The sequence below is a fragment of the Microcaecilia unicolor genome, chromosome 2, assembly GCF_901765095.1.
Source record: "Microcaecilia unicolor chromosome 2, aMicUni1.1, whole genome shotgun sequence".
NCBI classification, from domain to species: Eukaryota; Metazoa; Chordata; class Amphibia; order Gymnophiona; family Siphonopidae; genus Microcaecilia; species Microcaecilia unicolor.
Window position 1 is genome coordinate 432,640,350 of NC_044032.1, and position 21,358 is coordinate 432,661,707.

Sequence of the window (21,358 nt, forward strand, 5' to 3'; positions counted from 1 at the left end):
TGACACAATGGGGTGCGCTGAGCTCCAACTCTATATCAGCTTCTGGGCATGCCTGAGCCATTATCAAATACTAGCATAAAGCTAATCTGGCAGGCTAAAATGTGAGTGCGTCTGCTTTACAACACATCAATAGGTGGTGTAGGTTGGCATGCAGAAGTGCACCATGCAACGTGCCCAGCTGGTAACATTCTATAAGTTGTGTGTGTTGCTTGGCAACACACCCATGGCCTGCCCATGCTCCACCCACATGTATGCCCCCTTGTCGTAGTATTTCAGTTTGCAAATGAAGCTTGTAAAGTATATAAATGCTATAAATAAAAACAAAACATATATTAGTAAATAAATGAAGCCCTCGGTGTGGCCTTTATTATAAACCATGGAGATGAGTTTAAAAAAAGGTTACAAAGGCAGCAACTTACTTTTCTTTTGCATGCTGGTTTTTCAGATATCCCATTTTCACACCTGATTCCAGTTGCTTCTTCCAAATCTAAAACAAGCAACAGAATGTCCTTGTTACATTACAAAAGAAATCACCAACTGGAATGTTCCATGATTTGTCACAATGGCATCACACAATCTGCTAGGAAGTGATAGGAACTGATTTATGCTAATCTAGGCTTTCCAAGGGTCATGAGTCCATGCTTTCTGGCTGGTGGTTGTAGCATGAAATAATGAATTTATCCTCTGTTGTCATGCCTGTTGCTATTTTGTCACTCTGCTCCTCACAGTACAGTTTTAGATTTGGATGATTTGAAACATGGGTAGAGATTAAAATATTATGGGGGAGGGAGCAGGGCTTATAATTGTGAAAAATGAAAAGAATTATAAATTCTTTTCTAATGGCCTATTTTATAATTCTTCCAGCACAATGAGTTGTTCAATCTGTGAAATTCGTATTCTGCTCATTTGGATGTAGAAATGCACAAGTGTCCATGCTCCTTCTCATAAACTGATTGTTTTGACTTTGGGTGGTGAATATCTTGTTGATTCTTTTTTATTGCACAGTGCGGTCTTCTGTTACAAGTACCTTCAAGAAGCACATCCAGGTTCTCTACCACATGTCGGGCATTCTCCATGGTAAAGCACATAGGTGGCTTGAATTTCAGAATGTTTCTATATGGTCCATCGGCACTGAGGAGGATTCGCTGCTCCTTCAGTCTGTGAAAGAAAAAAAAAGAAATCTAATCTAATCTCAGATCTGAAGCAGTTTACAATAAAAAAAAACACTTGAATCACAGCTAAAGAAAACCATACAAAAATTGAACACTAAGAACATAAGAGTAGCCATACTGGGTCAGACCAATGGTCCATCTATCCCAGTATCCTGTTTTCCAAACAGTGGCCAAGCCAAATCATAAGTGCCTGGAAGAAACCCAATTCGTGGCAACACTCCATACTAGAAATCCCAGGGCAAGCAGTTGCTTCCCCATGTCTGTCTCAATAGCAGATTATGGACTTTTCCTCCAGGAATTTGTCCAAACCTTTTTTAAACCCAGATATGCTAACCTATTTGTTTTAAAAGTATTTCCATGTAACTTCCTCGTGTATCTTCTAGTTTTTGAACTTTTGGAAAGAGTAAAAAATCAATTTACTTCTACTCATTGTACACTACTCAGGATTTTGTAGACCTCAGTCATTTCTCCTCTCATCTGTCTTTCTAAACTGAAGAGCCCTAACCTCTTTAGCCTTTCTTCATATGAGAGGAGTGGCATCCCCTTTATCATTTTGGTCGCTCTTCTTTGAACCTTTTCTAATTCCGCTATATCTTTTTTGAGATACGGTGACCAGAACTGAACGCAATACTCAAGGTGTTTATGGAAAAAGAAATGTTTTTAAAAGCTTATGAAATGAAAGATAAGATGTTTGCTATTTAATAATCAAAGGCAAACTGTTCCAAGTATGTGAAGCCTGAAAGAACAGAGAAGTCTCTAAAATTCACTTGAAGCATATGCCCTTGATTGATGAAAAATCAAGCAGTCTTATTTTCTACAAAATGTCTTAAATGTGTAGGATTGATGAAAACATAATCAATTCAAAAATTTAATTGACAAGAAATATTGCAAACAAACAAACAAAAAATAAAACATTTAATGAAAGGAGAAATGAGAAGCAAATACAAATACTTTTAACTGCACCCATTTAAATTTTGTGTGCTTCCTTGAGAAATGGTTGCAGTTCTTCAAAGAATACTGCCCATGCATGTATTCACATATTTGCTGCGTATTTAAAGAAGAGATGGCAATACCAAAGTTATTTGAATCCGAGTTCTCTCTAGTTTAGGGCAAACTCATACTTATCCAGTCCTCAGCACAAATGGAAAATGTTATACAACTGCAACATTCAAGATCAAAATTGAACAACAAACACTAACCAGTTGTAACCTTTTCCACTAACATGTCTTGTTTCTCAGAAGAGGGCTGTGGTTAGCATGATTCTGTGAGACAGAAAACTATCCTAAAGGATCTTGGGAAAAGGAATGCACCTGCTAAGAATTCATAGGATGAGAATATGCTTTGAAAGGAATTTGGGCCAATTTTTAATCAGGCCCCTTGACAAATGGCAATTTGAGTGTCACAAACATAATGTCAAAGAAGAGACTAGGAGGTCCTGTTACTAAGCTGCGGTAGCTTTTTTAGCTCGTGATAGAAATCAGTTGGCGGTAAACGCTGAGACGCTCATAGGAATATGATGGGTGTCTCAGCGTTTACCGCCAGCTGATTTCTACTGCGAGCTAAAAACGTTACCGCAGCTTAGTAAAAGAAATTTACAAGATCCTTGTTCTGTAAAAGAAATCCTAAAATCGAGGCAACCTTTTGGAGGAACCTCATTTTCAGGCCCTATGTTTATTTGGAAGTAATGTACATAAATATTGCCACACTGGGACAGACCAAAGGTCCATCAAGCCCAGCATCCTGTTTCCAACAGTGGCCAATCCAGGTCACAAATACCTGGCAAGATCCCAAAAACGTTCAATACATTTTATGCTGCTTGTCCCAGAAATAAACAGTGGATTTTCCCCAATGTCAATTTAATAATGGTCTATGGACTTTTCCTTTAGGAAGCTGTCCAGACCTTTCTTAAATTCCGCTAACCTAACCGCCTTTACCACATTCTCTGGCAACAAATTCCAGAGTTTACATATAGAGTGAAGAAAAATTTTCTCAAATTGGTATTAAATTTACTACTTTGTAGCTTCATCGCATGCCCCCTAGTCCTAGTATTTTTGGAAAGAGTAAACAAATGATTCATGCCTACCCGTTCCACTCCACTCATTATTTTATAGACCTCTATCATATCTCCCCTCAGGCGTCTTTTTCCAAGCTGAAGAGCCCTAGATGCTGGAGAATGTTGGTGACTGAATGAAGCTAGTGAAGAAAAAATGCTTACTTGTATATGACATGTTGAGCTTCTGCTGTGGCTGGTGTTCTTTTATCTCTGTCCTTCACCAGATCCACACCAATAAACAAACCCACGCCCCTGTGGACAACAAAAAAGAAAGACTGACATTGAAACTAGTCTCTTGTACATTATTTTTTTATTTTTGTTACATTTGTATCCCACGCTTTCCCACTCATGGCAGGCTCTATGCGGCGGGCAATGGAGGGTTAAGTGACTTGCCCAGAGTCACAAGGAGCTGCCTGTGCCTGCGTTGAAACAGCTGATCGCCGGAACTTCGTCGAAGAAAGGCGCTACTCGAGCGCGGAAGAAAGTCTCTCTCTTCAAAAAAGGTATCATTTGTGGCGACGGGGCGGGCGGCGACGGCGAGGGAGAGTTGGTGGCTGGAGGGGGGGGTTGAAGGGAATCGTGGGCAGGGTGGCAGGGGGGGTCCGATGTGACGGCGGCGGCTCGGGGGGGGGCGGCGGTGGGGGGGTGGCTAAACAGTGCCCCTCCACCTCGGGCTCTGGCCCCCCCTCCCGGCGAGCTCTGGCTACGCCCCTGGCTGGCGGAGCTTGGGATTCCAACCAGTTACCACTAAACATATGCTACTGTTGGGTGGGCCTGAGCCATAAATGGGTGGGCCCTGGCCCACCCAAGCCCACCTGTGGCTACGCCACTGAGTGTGACTACTAATAAATCTTATATCCTCCAAATTCTACATTATTCACATCTTTATCTGTTATACAATTCTGATGTCGATAGTCCATGTGGAGCAAAAGAAGAAAGAAAAGTCCCCTTGTGCTGTGCTATATTAGTCCGCAACTCTCCTTCACAGTCCAAACATAATGATGTTCAATTCTTATACTATGAATAATTTCCTGTGTATTGATCCACAAAGATCTATATACAACTACAGTCATACTCCTAATTATACAGATGTTATAGCATTGTGGAGAATGATGAATATATTTAAATGTTTAAACATTAGTAGGATGGAAGCGCTACAGCAATAAATAGAAATTTGAGATAATAAATGGATGTATAATTTCACTATTCTTATTATTTAAGGGGTATATATACAATTTTTGAAGAATAGTACTTAGTAATTATCCCTTATACTTTTTCAATGTAAATGTGTTCACCATAACGTCTGGTGAGACCTCATTTAGGGTCCTGTTTACTAAGCAGTGCTAAGGGCACACTAGCGTTTTTAGCATGCGCTAAACGCTAAAGTCACCCATAGAAGCATATGGGCGACTCTAGCATTTTAGCGTGTGCTAAAAATGCTAGCGCACCTTAGTAAACAGTCCCCTTACAGTACCGTATACAATTCTGGAGACTGTACCTTCAAAAAGATATAAAGAGGATGCAGTCAGTTCAGAGGGCGGCTACTAAAATGGTCAGTGGTCTTCTTCATCATAAAGGATATGGGAGACAGATTTAAAGATCTCAGTATGTATACTTTGGAAGAAATGGGGGGGGGGAGAGGGGAGATATGATAGAGACATTTAAATACATAAATGCATAGGAGGCAAGTCTCTTTCAATTGAAAGGAAGCTCTGGAATGTGTGTACATAAGATGAAGGTGAAAAGAGACAGACTCAGAAGTAACCTGAGGAAAATACTTCTTCATGGAAAGGGTGGTAAATTCATGGAATGGCCTACTGGTGGAGGTGGTGGAGATGAAGACTACATCTGAATTCAAGTAAAGCTTGGGAGAGAAAGGGAGAGTAGATGGCATGGATGGGCAGTCTGGATAGGTCATAACATGTCTTTATCTGCTTTCATTTTTCATGTTTCTATGTCAAAAATGATTAAAAAAAAAGAGGTTTCTGCCTTTTGGGAAAAATGTAGTGGAAAATTCTATTATGGGGAAAATATTTTTAACAAAAGCCAGCAAAAGGGCTGACCCAGTGGCATGGTGGTACCCGCGTTTGATTCCTAGCTCAGATCCTCTGCTCCCCAGGTTGACTGGAGTTGGGGGTTGCTGCAGAAGTAGCATTCACAGCCCCTAGGACCCTAGTCTTCACTCCCAGTCCTCACGGCCACCTATGGGTCAGATTTTCAGGATACCCCTAATGAATATGTATGGCCAAGTCTCATACAATGGAGGTATTTGGCATATAAATCTCCTTCATGCATATTTATTAGGGGTATTCTGAAAACCTGACCTGTTGGTGACCGTTGAGGACAGGGAGTGAAGACTAAGGCCCTAGGGAGTTATGGTCCCTGCACAATGGTGACCCTTGGTGGCGCTTTTAGGCCCCACAATTGCAGGGTTTAGTTTCATTGTAATTTATTTGCCTGATAGACTGAAGATGCCCTGATGCCTGGCTCCCAACTGAAAACTGTTACTGCAATGACTGGATTGGAAGGGCAATAAAATATGGGGAAAATTCCCAGGGAATTGTGAATAAAAGCTCATGATTCCAGACCCAACACTGCTTCTGACTGAGCTGGAAGCCCAAAAGTACAGGATGAAAACTAGAGAATTGCATGGGGACAGGGTCCCGCGGTAACCATGGGGACGGGGATGAAGACAGAGCCTGAGGGGATAGTGCAGAAATGGGGACAGAGCCCATGGGGATGGGGCGGGGATGTGGACAAAGCCTGTGGGGATGGGGATAAACTTTGTCATTCTCTGCTTTGAAGCCTGTTAATGAACTGGACCATCATTTATGTTTGAATGATGCAGACGACGATATTTAGATTTTTTTGTACAAACAAGCAAATTTGCTGGCCACGACTAGCTAGAATTTGCATGGGTTTCTGCAGGTTAGATTGTGAGATATGTGAGATATTGAATGTATGTTGTGTGTTTGTTTTTTAGGTGTTTCCCACAGTTTGGTGTTGCGGGGTGCTCTTCCCCTGACCAAACCCCAAGTGGCAAAACGGGACCGTTGGGGAGCCCCTGGTTGGAGCAGGAATAAGCTAAGTAGCTGTGGTGATTGATATCTATCGAATTCTGTTTGTGATATTCAGCATTAACAAATATTAGAAACACACAATTGAATATTCAGGGAGGAGGTTGGTAGAAGACCACTGATTATACGTTTGTGACCACACTAATATAATCTTATTGATTAAAAAAGTGTCACTGGTCTGAGGTCCTGTCCCCCTCTGTCACTTATTCACAATCGATACATATTACTCGCTGTACTTTTGTTGTTATGATTTATAATCCAGCGGAGTGATCCCTATTTGTTTTTGTTACTTGGGTGATCCTGCACATTCCTGCTACCAGCACATCTTCTGAGGTGACATCTTCTATTGAAGGAAGGACTGTGGAAGACAGGAGAGCTAGACTGAATCCTGTTGATGACTTATTCATCCACAGATTAAAAAACCATAGAAGTGCTTTATAGGGCATATTTCTCCTCTACTAGGGCATACAGAATGGGTTGAATTTTGTACCCCTGGACATTTTAACAGGGTAGATTAGGGCTCCTTTTATTATTGGGGTAGGAAGGGTAGAGGGTGGTGGTGGTGGTGGTGCGGGGGTTATAATAGTTGCTTGTTGTTATTATTGTTTTCTATTTCTGATTTATAAACAACAGTTGCACAGCTTTATATTTTATATTATTTATTTATTTCCTGCACTTGTATCCCACATTTTCCCACCTATTTGCAGGCTCAATGTGGCTTACAAAATGTTATAGCAACATGTACACATTATGGGATAAGAATATATATATATATATAAGATAAGAATATATAAAAAGTATACTTTATACTTTAATAAAAAGATTTAAAAATAAAATCTAAGTGTTCGAGGCTTCTGCAGATGAGGGCAGAGCCCGCGGGGATGGGGCGGGGATGGGGTGTGGAACGGAAACAGAACCCATGGGGATGGGTCAATCTTTGTCCCCATGTCATTCTCTAATGGAAACTGCTAGCCAAATAAACAAATAGCCAATAACAAACAACAAAAGCCGGCAGAAAATTACTGTTTGAATATTTTTGCTGTCTTTATTTTAACTAGCAAAAAGCTGCAAAATGATGAATTTTAAAAGTTTTCACATTCTTTTGGAAAAGTTTTCTCATTAAAATGTGTTCACAAATGTATCCAATTCTCTATGAACTAAATAGCTAACCTGTGATTACATTGGTATTTCAGTCCCATATGTATAAACACACACCTGATGTCTCCTATCAGAGGGTGCTTCTCTTTCTGCTCATTCAGCAGCTCCATCAGGTAATTTCCGACTTTCACAGCATTGGCCCTGAGGTCTTCTTTCTCAATCACATCCAGCACAGCCAGTCCAATCGCACAGGAGACTGGATTTCCTCCAAACTGAAATCAAAGATGAGGAGAAAACCTGACAGGGTGTACATGGCTGATACGGCTGCCACTGTGGCTAGCAAGCTGAAGCTGCTGAACCCTCCTTCAAACCCAAATTCTTATAACTTTGCTGCTGCTACATCTGGTCGGGCCAGGAAGAAGAAGTTCTCTATGAACACTTATAGCTGTGTATGAATGTGTGTGATTTGACACAAATGGGTAGTGTTAAGTGTTTGCCTCCAGATTCCTATATAGTGCTTGAAAATCTAGCTGTATTCTGATTTGCATGTGTAACTCAATTGGTTAACAAGTCAATCAGCACTGATAATTGGATGTTACCAAACAGTTACTGGTACTAATTGGCGCTAATTAGAATTTATGCGCACTAATCGCTAAGCATATTCTATAACGTAGTTCATGTAAATTCTACTATGCAGATCCCCAAAGGGGGTATGGCTATGAGAGGAACATGGGTGGGTCATGGGCGTTCCTCCCATAGCCATGCCCCCATATTGCAATATTATAGAATAACCTGCTCCATGCCTAAAGTTAGGCATGGGCATTTACACCAGGTTTTCATTGGTGTAATTTGCTGTGCCTAAATTCTAGTCAAGTGGATGGGCTTAGGCACATTCTCTAAACTGTGCTTAACTTTAGGCACAGCTTATAGAATACGCCTCAGTGTGTTTTCAGTCAGCACTGATTTTGTAGGCATCATAAATAGAATTAGGTCCTTGATATGTTGTTGGGTTTTTTTTGGGGGGGTGGGGGGTGGGGTGAATTAGACCCATGTTCAGTGCAGGCTTACATCCAGGTACCAACACTGAATATCTGGTTCTTTGACGGTTCCTGGAAGTTATCTGGCTACCACCAATATTCAGCGCTGGTACCAGATGGCTATCTGGGCAGGTTTGCACTGCTTTGTATAACTGGATTACTTCTGGCTCCGCCTCTGCTCTGCCCCAGATCATCCCAGCACAGACTGGTAGTGCTGTATCAGTCACACATAATATTCAGTGGCACTATCCGGTATGTACCGCTGATTATGATGTGGCGACCCTGGTTTAGGGAGTTCACCGAGCAGAAGCCACTCCTACTCAGTTAACTCCCACTGAATATTTATTTATTTTAAAAACCTGTATTCCGCTTAAACCTAAGCGACTGCCATAAGAACATATATAAAAATTGCAAACATACTTATACAAATAAGCAAATGTGCTACTGCTTATATAGATGAACAAATGTGCTACCATACTCACAACTTCTGGTACACAAATGCCATACTCAGCCATTAAAGAAAGCCTGAATGAGTCCTTAATAATTTCTTAAACTACACTAGAACAGATATGCAGCACACCAGGCAGGGTGCGCCACATAACAGCACCTGCTATTGAAAAAGATGCAGTCCTTGCCACAGCATAATGAGCAGTCACAAACAAGTCTTGAGCAAATTGTTTTGTAGAACCAGATGTTAAACCCCTTCCAGATGAAAACAATTTCACAACAGGTTGGAAATATCATGGTACCCTCCCACATACCGACTGGTGAATAAGAGACAAAACCTTAAATTGAATTTGAAATCTTACTGGCAATCAGTGTAGCTGTTTCAATTGAGGCATAATCTCCCAGATTCTATATAAGCCACCTGAAAATCCTCACAGAAATGGAAGCATATTCTATAACAATGCACATAACTTAATTGGTTACATCAGAACATAAAGAGTAGCCATACTGAGCCAGATCAATGGTCCATCTAGTCCAGGATCCTGTTTTCCAAACAGTGGCCAAGCCAGGTCACAAGTACCTGGCAGAAACCCAATTAGCAGCAACATTCCATGCTACCAATCCTGAGGCAAGCATTTGCTTCCCCATGTCTGTCTCAATAGCAGACTATGGATTATTCCTCCAGAATTTTGTCCAAACCTTTTTTAAACCCAGAAACGCTAACTGCTGTCACTACATCTTCTGGCAAAGAGTTCCAGAGCTTAACTATTTGTTGAGCTGGCCATGGGCAGGGTGTGGGTGTTTCTAAAATCTATGCACATTATTATAGAATACACCTAATCTGTGCCTAATTTAGGTGTTAGGATTTACACCAAGTAAAACGTGACCTAAATGGACATGATCAAATTTAGTTGCATGGCGAACCACTTGGCGTATTCTACATACTGTGCGGAAATGTAGGCGTACTTTAGAGAATATGCTTAGGCGTAATTTTTTTCCATGTGGAGTTTTCAGGGGCCATATATATAGAATCTAGCTCAATGTGTTCCCATTTTGACACACACGTCACCACCCTTGCGGCAATGTTATGCACTATCTACAATTTCTTAATCCGCCCCAGTGACCCTGCTGTATATTATTTGCGTCTGTGGATAAGCTATGTATCATAGACCATGTGTGTGGTAAATGAGGTAACTTCTTCCATTTATGTGAGAACTAAAGGTTGAGATAAGTTGGCCAACAGATTGTAGCATGAGATGGTGAGTCCACTACGAAGTAGTGAATATGCTGTCAAGAGGGGTATGCCCTGCCCAACAACACAGAGGCAGCTGAATCAGTCCTGCTCTAAAGCAAGATTGTTGAAATCAGGACTTGGAAACCATATTTGCAATCCTCTAGAAAATGACTAGGACAAATTTCACTGAATATCTCATGGTAGAGGTACACTGCTGAAATCTAAGACAATTATTTTCCCTCTTCAATGTTCTTAAACACTCATTTCATCTCGGAACGAGAATGTTTTAAACTGTATGTGTGATTTTACATTTCTTTTTATTTTTATTTTTATAAACTTCTTTAGAATTCCTTGGGATTACAGGTGATATTATCAACTAGAAGTAATAATAATAAATACTAACTCGCGTATTGTTTCTGAGTCTGTGACGTGGTTATTTGAGTGTTTCTATATACAATTTACTGCCTGAAAGCAGAGGTTATTACAGTATGTCTGGGGAGGTTAATTTTCAAAAGTCATTTCCCAGGTAAATACTGATTTACCCAGGTAGAAGGGCTGTCTGAAAAGTCCCCGCCCTTTATCCAGATAAGTATATGAGTTGTTTTACATTATGTGTATTTTTAATTGCATTAGAGTTTGAGCCCCCAGGACATTGTTTAGATTGAAGAAAATCACATGCACAGAACTGATTTTCAAATGTACATGTGTTCTTTAGTATGGTAAAAGCAGGTGCAATTTTCAAAGGGAGAGTATGTACATATTTTCTCTCTATGAACTGGAACAAAACCCGTGAGTAAAAAGGACCCATGGATTTTGCATCAATATGAGCAGTTTGAAAGTTATTCTCCATTATGCACAGCAAATATTGACACGCTCCCTGACAGATTAACTAATCAATGAGTAAATGGTGTGAGGAAAGACACAGTTTTCTGATAGTCAAAATCTCCTTCACTTCTCTGAGTTTTAGGAAGTAAACCTTACTGATGCATGGGGAGAAATTCAAGACAAATAGGGTGTGAGAAAGGGTTACAACAAAACTGCTTTCCCTAACTGCCTGTAAGTATAATTTGTCATTACAGCAAGGGCTCTGTGTGAACAGTCTCATTCACTTCCTCAACCAACAAATGTGCACACAACCAGAAAAGGGGCATCAAAGATACCGGCGGTGTCTTAGAATTGTTTTCTTGAAAGAAGGAACAGAAAAATACAACCTGTTCCTTGAAGTCAATATGAGGGGGTCCTAGATATAAAATCAAGCTTAACAAAAAAAAAACAAAACTTAAACGGATCATTATTTTTAACTCTTTGCTAATGCATAAAAGTGGGAATGCTTAACTCTAACTGAATTTGTTTAACTGGGAGTGGCTGTGTGAGGTCATCTTTCAGTAGTAACATTTGAAATCCTGCACAAGCTCAAGCCTGGAACTTACGGTATTGAAATATTCCATTCCAGTAGCTCCGAAGGCCTCAGCAATTTCCCTCGTTGTTACAACACAAGACATTGGATGCCCGTTGCCGATTGGCTTCCCCATGGTCACGATATCCGGCACAAAATCTTCTCCCTGAAGTTGGAAGCTCCAGAAGTGCTTCCCAACACGGCCAAAACCGACCTGGACCTCGTCAGCTATAAACACGCCCCCAGCGTTATGGACATATCTGAAAGCAAAGGGAACAGTCCAATAGCAAAACACCTGTAGAGAAAGGGGCCAGCAACACACCCCAGTGCTAAGAACATAAGGAGGACAACTTTCAGAAACTAACATCATGCACATGGTCAAGAATAACTTTTTTCGTTTTTCACTGTTCACAACAAATAAAACCCCTTTCTCCATGCGGTGCCACTATTTGAAATAATCGTTTCAGCTGTGGTACACGGTTAACCATATTCAGCCAGCAGCATTTGGCATTTTCATAAATATTGATCACCATGGGCTGATTTATACCTGAAAATTCAGTGCCACCTCTTGCCTGGTACTAGCACAGAATATTCTGGGCATTTTCTGACACCTGGAAGTTATCTGGGTACCGGCGATATTCGTTTCCAGTACTACTTGTGTGGTCCGACTAGCCCAGATAATTATCAAGTGCCAACAGTGAATATCACCGGTGCCTGGATAACGTCAGGGATCACCCCAGCTCTGCCCCTGCACTGCCATGGCAGTACCCGTATGGAGAACAAAAGAGGAGCAGACCATATAAAAAACACACCACCTGATATTTAGTGCTATTTAATGAGCCAGAGCAGGTGCTGACAGGTTAAATAGCACTTAAGCGGCTATTTGCCAATATGAAGCGGGGATAACTGACTTTCCTCTGCTGAATATCCCCGGTTAGTGGCTAGCAGATAGCTAGTTATATCACCCAATATAACCGGCTATCCGCCTATTTTTAAAGTTGGTTTAGCGGTCGTGTTTGGCCACATGAGCCAGTTTTTAAAATAACCAACTAAGTCTGAATATAGACAACTGGTTATATTTAAAACGGCCGAAAATAAGCTGGATATTCAATGCTGGTCACCAGAAACGACCCAGCACTGAATATCCAGGCTCAGTGCTGACCACAGGAATTAGCCAGTCTAACTCCTGCAGTCTGGATATCAGCCCCATAGTCTTTATCTGCTGCTTTCAACTCCCAGGTCTACACAAGGTTGTCTGATATAGCCATGTTTCTCCAAACGGCTGCCTCAGGTGTGGATGAATACCAGGGCCGGTCAAACCCGGTAAGTGGGGTAAGCACCGCAGGGGGGCGCCTGCTTTCAAGGGTGGCGCTGTGCCACCATACCACACCGCCCTTGGGGGTTTAAATCTTTAATTTACCTCCGTCCCAGCGGCCGCGTCATTTCAAAGCCCTGCCCATCTCTAGCCTTCCCTCCCTTCGTGAGTTTGTTCCGCTGAGTCCCACCTTCTGATGTCATTTCCTTGAGGGCGGGACTCTGAGGGAACAAACTCACGGAGGGAAGGCTAGAGAAGGGCAGGGCTTTGAAATGACGCGGCCGCTGGGACAGAGGTAAATTAAAAAAGACAAACCATGCAGGGTGGCAAGAAGAAAAAGGGGGATGTTCGGGGGAGAAGAGGGCGGGCAGGTGGCCATAAATGGGAGGGGGATGGGGCGAAGGACAATCGCTGGACAGGGGCAGGGTGGGAGAAGAGAGAAAGGAGATGCTGTGGGGGGGGGGGGGGCGCCAACTCATAGTCTGCAGGGGGGCACCAGAGACCCTAGGACCGGCCCTGATGAATACCAACTGGTGTGAAATTTCAAGCCTCAACAAACTAATAAAAACAGTCCCTCTGATATTCAAAAGCATTAAACTGGCCAGGATCAGCACCTGGCCAGTTAAATACCTCATAACCGGCTATCCGTGAATTTTCAGCAGGGGCGCCCATAGCCCAGCCTGGCTCCATAACAGCAGTGACATGAGCAGCAGCTCATTTGCTTTCCCCCTTCACAGACCCTTCGAAGGCTTCCCAACCCCCTAACTCCCCTTACATCCCTCCCACTCCCACTCCTCCTCCCCCAAACCCCTCCTAATAGAGAGAATGCAAAATCTAGTTTGCTATTGTTTTTAATGGCATTTGCTATTGTTTTTGTACAAACCAAAATGGCTGCTGCTGGGGAAACTGGCTTCAACTTTTTGACGTCATGCTGTCTCCTGTTAATCCAACCTCCTTGGAATATCTACCCTGTATATTTTCAAAGTCTGCCCACATGGCATCCTCTTGTACATCCTACGGATATACACGTGTGAGTAGCGGCTTTCTAAAATCACTCCCCATGTATGTATGCCCATTTACATGTGTACACTCACCTCTTACGTAGGTAAATGCCACCCAGCCCTTGTAACATGACCACTTAAGATTACAACGTGTTGTCTTAAAAATACACAATCAAAGTATGGTACATACTCTGCCACTTTCTGGAAGTAGCCTGCTGGTGGAATGACTTGCCCTCCACAACTCTGCATGGACTCGGCAATAAAAGCAGCAATCTACACAAAAGAAGAGGATGTCAGAGCTCCCCCAGCTCCCCTCCTGGCACACAGTGATGAGCAGCTGCAGATGTGCAGGGTTTGCCAAAATCAGTTTTACTGTCATATCTGAATTTCTCCCTAGGAAATAGCCAAAGCTTTCTTGGAGAAAGCTTTAAAAAAAGATGAAGAAATTTTGTGAAACAGCAACCACAAACTGTCACTGTTCAGACTGAATATCAGGTCATCTGCCACAGCCTTTCCTGGTTATTTTGGTATTTGTTCACATATTCGAGCATTTCTTCATAGGGAGCACTCCAAGCTGCCCCCTTCAGAAGTCTCAAATACACCCCAGCATTTTACAGATTGAAGCCTGCTTCTAGAATCTTTGAGCCACAGTATAAGGCCAAAGTGTGACAGAAAAGTTTCAACTTGACGTTTCACAATTATTAATGTACTTCATCCAATCATCTAGCCCTGAAAAAAGACAGGGGGAAATATTACTCTAAAACTGTGGCTTTCTGCCTAAGAATTTGTCCATTGAAACTGATTTTGATAACCCTGAACACACTACAACTTTAACATATCACAAATGACAATCATTCGTTGCAGCTGAAAGACTGCCATCTGTTAATTAAGAAGTGGTTTTGTTATTAACAAAAAAAAAAGTTAAAAAAAGAAAAGAAGACATGAACAAGTGAAGTGCTGCCAGTTGCTGAAAAGGAGGGGAAAATGGCTATTGAAAATGAAGTAAGTAAAAGTCAGGAGGTTTGACACAGTTGAATGCCACGCTTACATTTGTTTTCTTATTTTCAGCATTATAGACATCAGGGACCGGTGCTATGTTCTATGTACCATAGAAGGCTACCAGCCTGAATCTGTTACTGAACTGACTGCCTCTCACACAGCTCAGGTAACCCCTGCCTCAGCACCAACAGGTCCACGGGAACTAGGCCATGTGCTTTCACTTCCTGGAAACAATGCCCATGTGCACACTCCATTCAGAAAGGCATATCACAGCACAATAGTACGCGGGCTCCCCAAAGTAGGTAAAAAGGTAAACGTCACCAAAACCTAAGATAAGCAAAGAAGAGGGGAAAAAGAAAGGAAAGGAAACAAGAAGAAAAAAAAAACTATCCATTAGTTAAAGGGTTGTACAATAAATCAAAAAGACAGGTCATCGAGCCATCTGATTATCTGAACTAAACCAGGAGTGTTGAGTGATGTGCACAGAGACCTAGAACTGTAACTCTGTAACACAGACTGAAGTATTTAAAAATGGGTGCCTTTGATTCTCACCAGCCTGCACATGGGTTTTAAGTTGGAGCTTGTCTGCAGAAGCCGAGCGACTGAAAATTCATCTGAGTATAGAAGCTTATAGCAGTGTTGGAAGGTGTGTGCGGCGCCTGAATTTCTAACCTGATACCTGTTGCCCTATGCTTCCTGCCCATGTCTTTCAGTCTCAAATAGAAAACCTACTTTGCATTCCTTCTGTTCTGATTATACGCTATGACGTTATGCGTAATACTGCATTTTGATTCCAAGCTCCACCATAGTTGAGATTGATTCCCTACCAAAATTTAAAAAGGGACTCCAACTTTAATTTTTTGAGATGGTGTACAATTCATCTACATGAGGTCCCCAGAGGATAGTCACCATCTATTGCACCTCCTGCCCTCCTCTCCAAGTATGATTTTATATAATTATTTTATTGTAAAGCACCTTGATCATTGTTGTTGAAAGGCAGTCCAGAAAATGCTAATAAGCTAAACCAAGCTAACACTTTTCTCCCATTCTGTGCCTACGGGAAAACAGCTTGATAAAACAAGCCTTTATAATAGTGCCTGTTTCCTTAAGAGATTTATTGAAATATCTTTCCTCATTTTGGCACAGTGTTTCAGACACACATTGGGGGAAGGGGGGATTCTATATATGGTGCCTAAAAAATCCACGCGGAAAACATTTTCGCCTAAGGGTATTCTATAAGCGGCGCTTTGTTGATATCTCAGTGCTTAAAACTATGTGCATCCATTTACACCAATGAAAACATGGTGTAAATTTTGGAACGCCCACAAATCGCCCACTTCCCCGCCAATAACCACAATCCTTTTTGGCTGTGTGCGTTAGAAGTTGGACACAGTGCATTACAGAATACGCTTAGCGAGTTGTGCATGTAAATTATAATTATTGCCAATTATTGCTCATTATTGCTTGTTAAGTGCTGTTATCAATGCTAATTGGCTTGTTAAGCCAATTAAGTTATGCACGTTCTTACAGAATACGCTTGGAGTTCGGCACGGATCTCTAGGCGCGCTACATAGAATCTGGGGGGATTATACTTGTTAAAAAAAACTTAGAACCATGGACATTAAACTTTAGCCCTCTATCAGTCAATGGCACAGCAAGTCAGCATCAAAAAGCTGTGGTTAATCACAGTTACATAGTAGATGTTGGCAGATAATGACCTGCACGGTCCATCCAGTCTGCCCAATAACATAAACTCATGGCATGTGCTGCAATATGGACTCAGGACACCAAAGTAAAATTATAGGTGTTTATTCAAGATGGCTCAACACGGTACCATGTTTTGGCACATGTGTGCCTGCCTCAGGAGTCTTGATATGTATACTTGATAATCACATTAGTTCTTGGTGATACGTCTTGTGAAATAAACAAGAGCTGATCTGGCTCATGTTTATTTCACAAGACGTATCACCAAGGACTAATGTGATTATCAAGTATACATATCAAGACTCCTGAGGCAGGCACACATGTGCCAAAACATGGTACCATGTCGAGCCATCTCGAATAAACACCTCTAATTTTACTTTGGCGTCCTGAGTCTTTTTTTGAAGAACCTGATCAAGTTCCCACTTCTTGGTTTTTTTTTTTATCCTATCCACCCCATGGGATCTTTGTGTTCTTTCCCCCTTTTTGTGGCTGTTTTTTGCACATATACATAGTAACATAGTAGGTGATGGCAGAAAAAGACCTGTATGGTCCATCCAGTCTGCCCAACAAGATAAACTCATATGCGCTACTTTATATGTATACCTGACCTTGATTTGTATCTACCATTTTCAGGGCACAGACCGTAGAAGTCAGCCCAGTACTAGCCCCGCCTCCCAACCACTGTGTTGCAATATAACATATATATATTCTGGATCTTAATCTGTCCTTGCCATTTTCAGGGCACAGACCATATAAGTCTGCCTGGTACTGGACATACTCCCCAACTACTGGAGTTGCCATAGACATTCAGTCCAGCCTCCAGATGTGTCTAGCCATAATCGGGGCACAGAACATAGAAGTCTGTTCAGCCCTAGTCATACTTCCTAATTACTGGAGTCCGTCTAAGCACCTCTAAGTTTTGTTTTGCTTCCATTCTCTTTCCATACATATGTTTATCCCATGCATTTTTTAATTCTGTTATCAATTTTGTCTCCATCACATCCCACGGGACGGCATTCAGGCATCCACCACCCTTCCAATGAAAAAGTACTTCCTGACATTACTCTGCTGTCCTGGTCAGCTGAGGATGCTGGAGATTTACTCCCCAGAGCCCCCAGACAGGTTGGGGAGGGGAAGTGCCTCCTAGTGTCAGATATGGGCCTGTGAATGCGGGCTCCCTGGCAGAGGGCTGTCACTATAATGTTTGGACTGAAGTAAGTTAGGAGGCAATATAAAATAGGGAAGTGGTGGAGGGGGAAAAAGAGCTGTGTTTAATTGTATCATTGGTTCACCTTCAAATCTAAGCTCTGCGTTCAGTCTAATAATGCTGTGTCAGAGAAGGGTCACAGTAATGACAGAGGCAGTCCTGTGAGGAGATAGAAATTTCTGGGATTTGGCTTGCACACAAGTGGCTTAAAAATTTAAGAACAATGTTGCTATTGTCATAACATTTTAATATTCAGGTCCCAGTGTGCTGAAGGGCTTTAATTATTTCATAACTATTTCAAAAATTCTTAGTAAACAGAGGCTGTAGTCCATCTGCAGAATGAAAGATTAGCACTGTGCTCTCATCACACGCCAGCCTTTCGCCTGTGCACTGCTACCTTGCTTCACTCTGTGAAACACACGCTGCCACAATGGTATCTTTCTCTGCACTAGATTTCATGCAGTCATCAGTGACGTCATCGGCACGGAACTGTTGGACAAGAGAACTCGGATGCACCTAATGCAATTTTATTATCTCTAAACTGAGACTGGCTTCATCAGCTGTGCAGGGGAAGAAATAAGTAGGCATACGCTTAGCAGAAAAACAGGCACACTTTGTTCATATTCTGAAAGTGAACTTCTTTGTCGTTATCTGTGTATTTAAAGGAACAAAACGCACACTGCTGTGAAAGCAGTTGGTTGGACTGAAGCTTCGTTTGTAGTTCCTAAACTCTTCAGGTGATCCCACAGCTAGTCAGATTTTCAGGATAGCCATGATGAATGTGAAGGAACTAAATTTGCATACACCGAATGAATTAGGCCATTAAACTAGTGGGTTTTTTTTTTTTTTGCTGTTTCTCTAAGGTTTCCAAAGTATGCACACATATTTCATGTACACTTATTGTGGGTACTGTGGAAACCCCACTGGTTGTGAGGTCACCAGGACAGGTTTGGGGACTTCTGAGGTAGTGCGTTCCTTGCTTCCCTACCAGCATTTGGATTTTTAGTGGCAACTTCTCTAGCTCTGCTACTCTGATACAAACCTTGTGACCCTTCTTCTGGGCCTCCTGAATTATTCTTCTCACATCCTCTGCATAAGCAGATGCTGGGTCTGGATGGTCCTCTCGGTATTTTCCTCTGTAGATATCTGGAGAGGGAGCCTGCATGCAATGACAGCAAACACTGTGTAAGTGAGGCAGCACACTCATACACCGATTAATTAAGAGAGCGGTTCTCAACCCAGTCCTCAGGACACAACCAACCAGTAGATTTATCAGGATAGGCATAATCTCTGATATTCAGCAGCACAGTTAGCCAAGAACTTGTGACTGGATATTCAATTCCGGGACTGTATTCCGTTTCAGTTTTGGTCGTGGCAACTTAACTGGCTAAGCGAATATTCAGTGCTAGACAGTTGTTAATAGCAGTTAAAGATAGGCCTCCTATTTAAGCGGCCTATCTTAACCGCTCAATTTAGTCGGTTTAGTGCTGAAAATTCGCGCTTAGCTGGCTAAGTTGTGCTACACAGCCAGTTAGTGGTTAGCCACTAAGGAGGAAATTCTATATATGGCGGCTAAAAAAATCCGCACAGAAAACATTTCTGCATGAGCGTATTCTATATGTGGTGTCTAGATTTAGGCATGATATAAAAGATACACTTAGTTGAAAACCCAGCACCTAAAATTACGCGTCTCCATTTACACCAACGAAAACATGATGTAAATCCCGGCACGTAGATTTAGGCAAACTGGGCCATTTTCTAGACCTATGCGCATAAATTGTGGAACACCAACAAAATGCCCATTTCCATGCCCATAACCACTCCCCTTTATGCCTGCGCACGTTAAAATTTAGGCGCTTTGCATTACAGAATACGCTTAGCGATTTGTGCGTGTCAATTAGTGCTCATTATTGCTCATTAAGTGCAGTTAACAATGCTGACTGGCTTGTTAAGCCAATTAAGCTACGCACACTGTTATAGAATCCGCCTGGATTTCAGCGCGCTGTATAATATCTGGGGGTAAGCGATAATATTCAGCAGAGATAACCAGCTATCTCGCACTGAATATTAGTGCTTAAACGGCTAAGAACTGGTTAACCGGTTAAATAGAGCTGAATATCGGACCCAACGAACATGAATGAGATCGATTTGCATGCAGCCTACGCTGAAAGCATATCTATCTGATGCATATGCATTATGGAGAACACCTACCCTTCCGAAAGCTGCAGAAAACTTACTTCTTCAAACAAGCCTACCCAAACAACCCAACTTAAATTGTGAACCTAATCCACACCACTAGCACCACCCATACTCCAATCCTCTCCCCACGTCTACCCTACTGTCCAACTCTATATAAATGGGTTATCTCTGTGATACTTTGTACCATACCTTATAAGCCGCACTGAACCTGCTATCAAGCGGGAAAGAGCGGGGTATAAATGCTACAAATAAATAAATATCCTGAAAACCAGGTTGGCTGGGCATGTCCCAAGGACTGAGAAGAGAACCGCTGGCTTAAGAATAAAAGGAATCTTATCTGCAACCAGTTTGCTTCCCTGTTCATTTTAACATTTTACAGAAGTATCAAGCAGTTGATCCCTGAAGTGATGAGTCTCAGTTTCTCTGTGGTTTCTCATGTTACTCTGTTTATTGCTTTTCAGTCTCTAAACTTTTGCAGTCTTAGACTTGCTCCATTAGCTTAAGCAGTGCAGTAACTTATGATGGGTAAGCTGTGCAGACCAAAAATTGTTTTGTTTAGTTTCCTGTGTTTCATGTTTTGGGAGTAAGATTGGTGCAAAGTCTTCCTTTCACTTTTCCAAATTGCATGCACTCTTTGCCACAGTGTGCAAACAGTCTCACGCTACTAGTGCTAGGGATGCCATTTTGTAGATGGCACCAGCAGGACAGGAGTGACTGGGGGGTTGCTCCTGCTTGAAGACTGCTGAGGATAGGCAGTGAAAGATGGTGGTGGTGGTGGGGGGGGGGGGGGGGGGGGGGCTTTTGTGGGGGGGATGTCACCAGTAGGTAGGTGACTTGATCAGGTGGGTGGTGGATGTCTTCAGAGGGGGTGATGGTGCATCATTGGGGGTGGGGTGAACGGCATCGGCCCTTCAGTTTCCAGCCTGGGATCATCGGGCCAAGGCATTGAGGCGTGATGTTCCTGCGCTACTGGAATAATGCTGTTTGTGAGCTGGCTTGAAAGCAGAGTTAGTCCTTTACCATGGCAATCAGCAGCCTGCAGGACTGTTATATCGCAGTTTGCTGATTCCCATGGTACGTCAAAGTGTAGTAAAAGCTCAGCCTTTACCACAGCTTAATAACTTCCCCTCTTACATTCTATTTAACCAGCAGTTCACTACTACTATTACTACTACTTGACATTTCTAGAGCGCTACTAGGGTTACGCAGCGCTGTACAGTTTAACAGAGAAGGACAGTCCCTGCTCAAAGGAGCTTACAATCTAAAGGACGAAATGTCAAATTGGGGCAGTCTAGATTTCTGAATAGAGGTAAGTGGTTAGGTGCCGAAGGCGATATTGAAGAGGTGGGCTTTGAGCAAGGATTTGAAGATGGGCAGGGAGGGGGCCTGGCGTATGGGTTCAGGGAGTTTATTCCAAGC

The 21,358-nt window shown here is 42.2% G+C and overlaps 1 protein-coding gene across 1 annotated transcript in view; it reads right to left on the bottom strand.

The window, feature by feature from the left end:
- ETNPPL (ethanolamine-phosphate phospho-lyase) overlaps window positions 1-21,358 on the bottom strand; it is a 61,588-nt gene that overhangs the window by 2,150 nt on the left and 38,080 nt on the right. Inside the window, exons 6-12 of the mRNA XM_030190800.1 lie at window positions 18,783-18,899; window positions 14,021-14,103; window positions 11,549-11,774; window positions 7,518-7,672; window positions 3,388-3,477; window positions 1,028-1,158; window positions 420-487 (exon numbers count right to left, since the gene is read on the bottom strand). Coding sequence (XP_030046660.1) covers window positions 420-487; window positions 1,028-1,158; window positions 3,388-3,477; window positions 7,518-7,672; window positions 11,549-11,774; window positions 14,021-14,103; window positions 18,783-18,899 — 870 coding nt within the window. The remainder of the gene's footprint in view (window positions 1-419; window positions 488-1,027; window positions 1,159-3,387; window positions 3,478-7,517; window positions 7,673-11,548; window positions 11,775-14,020; window positions 14,104-18,782; window positions 18,900-21,358) is intronic.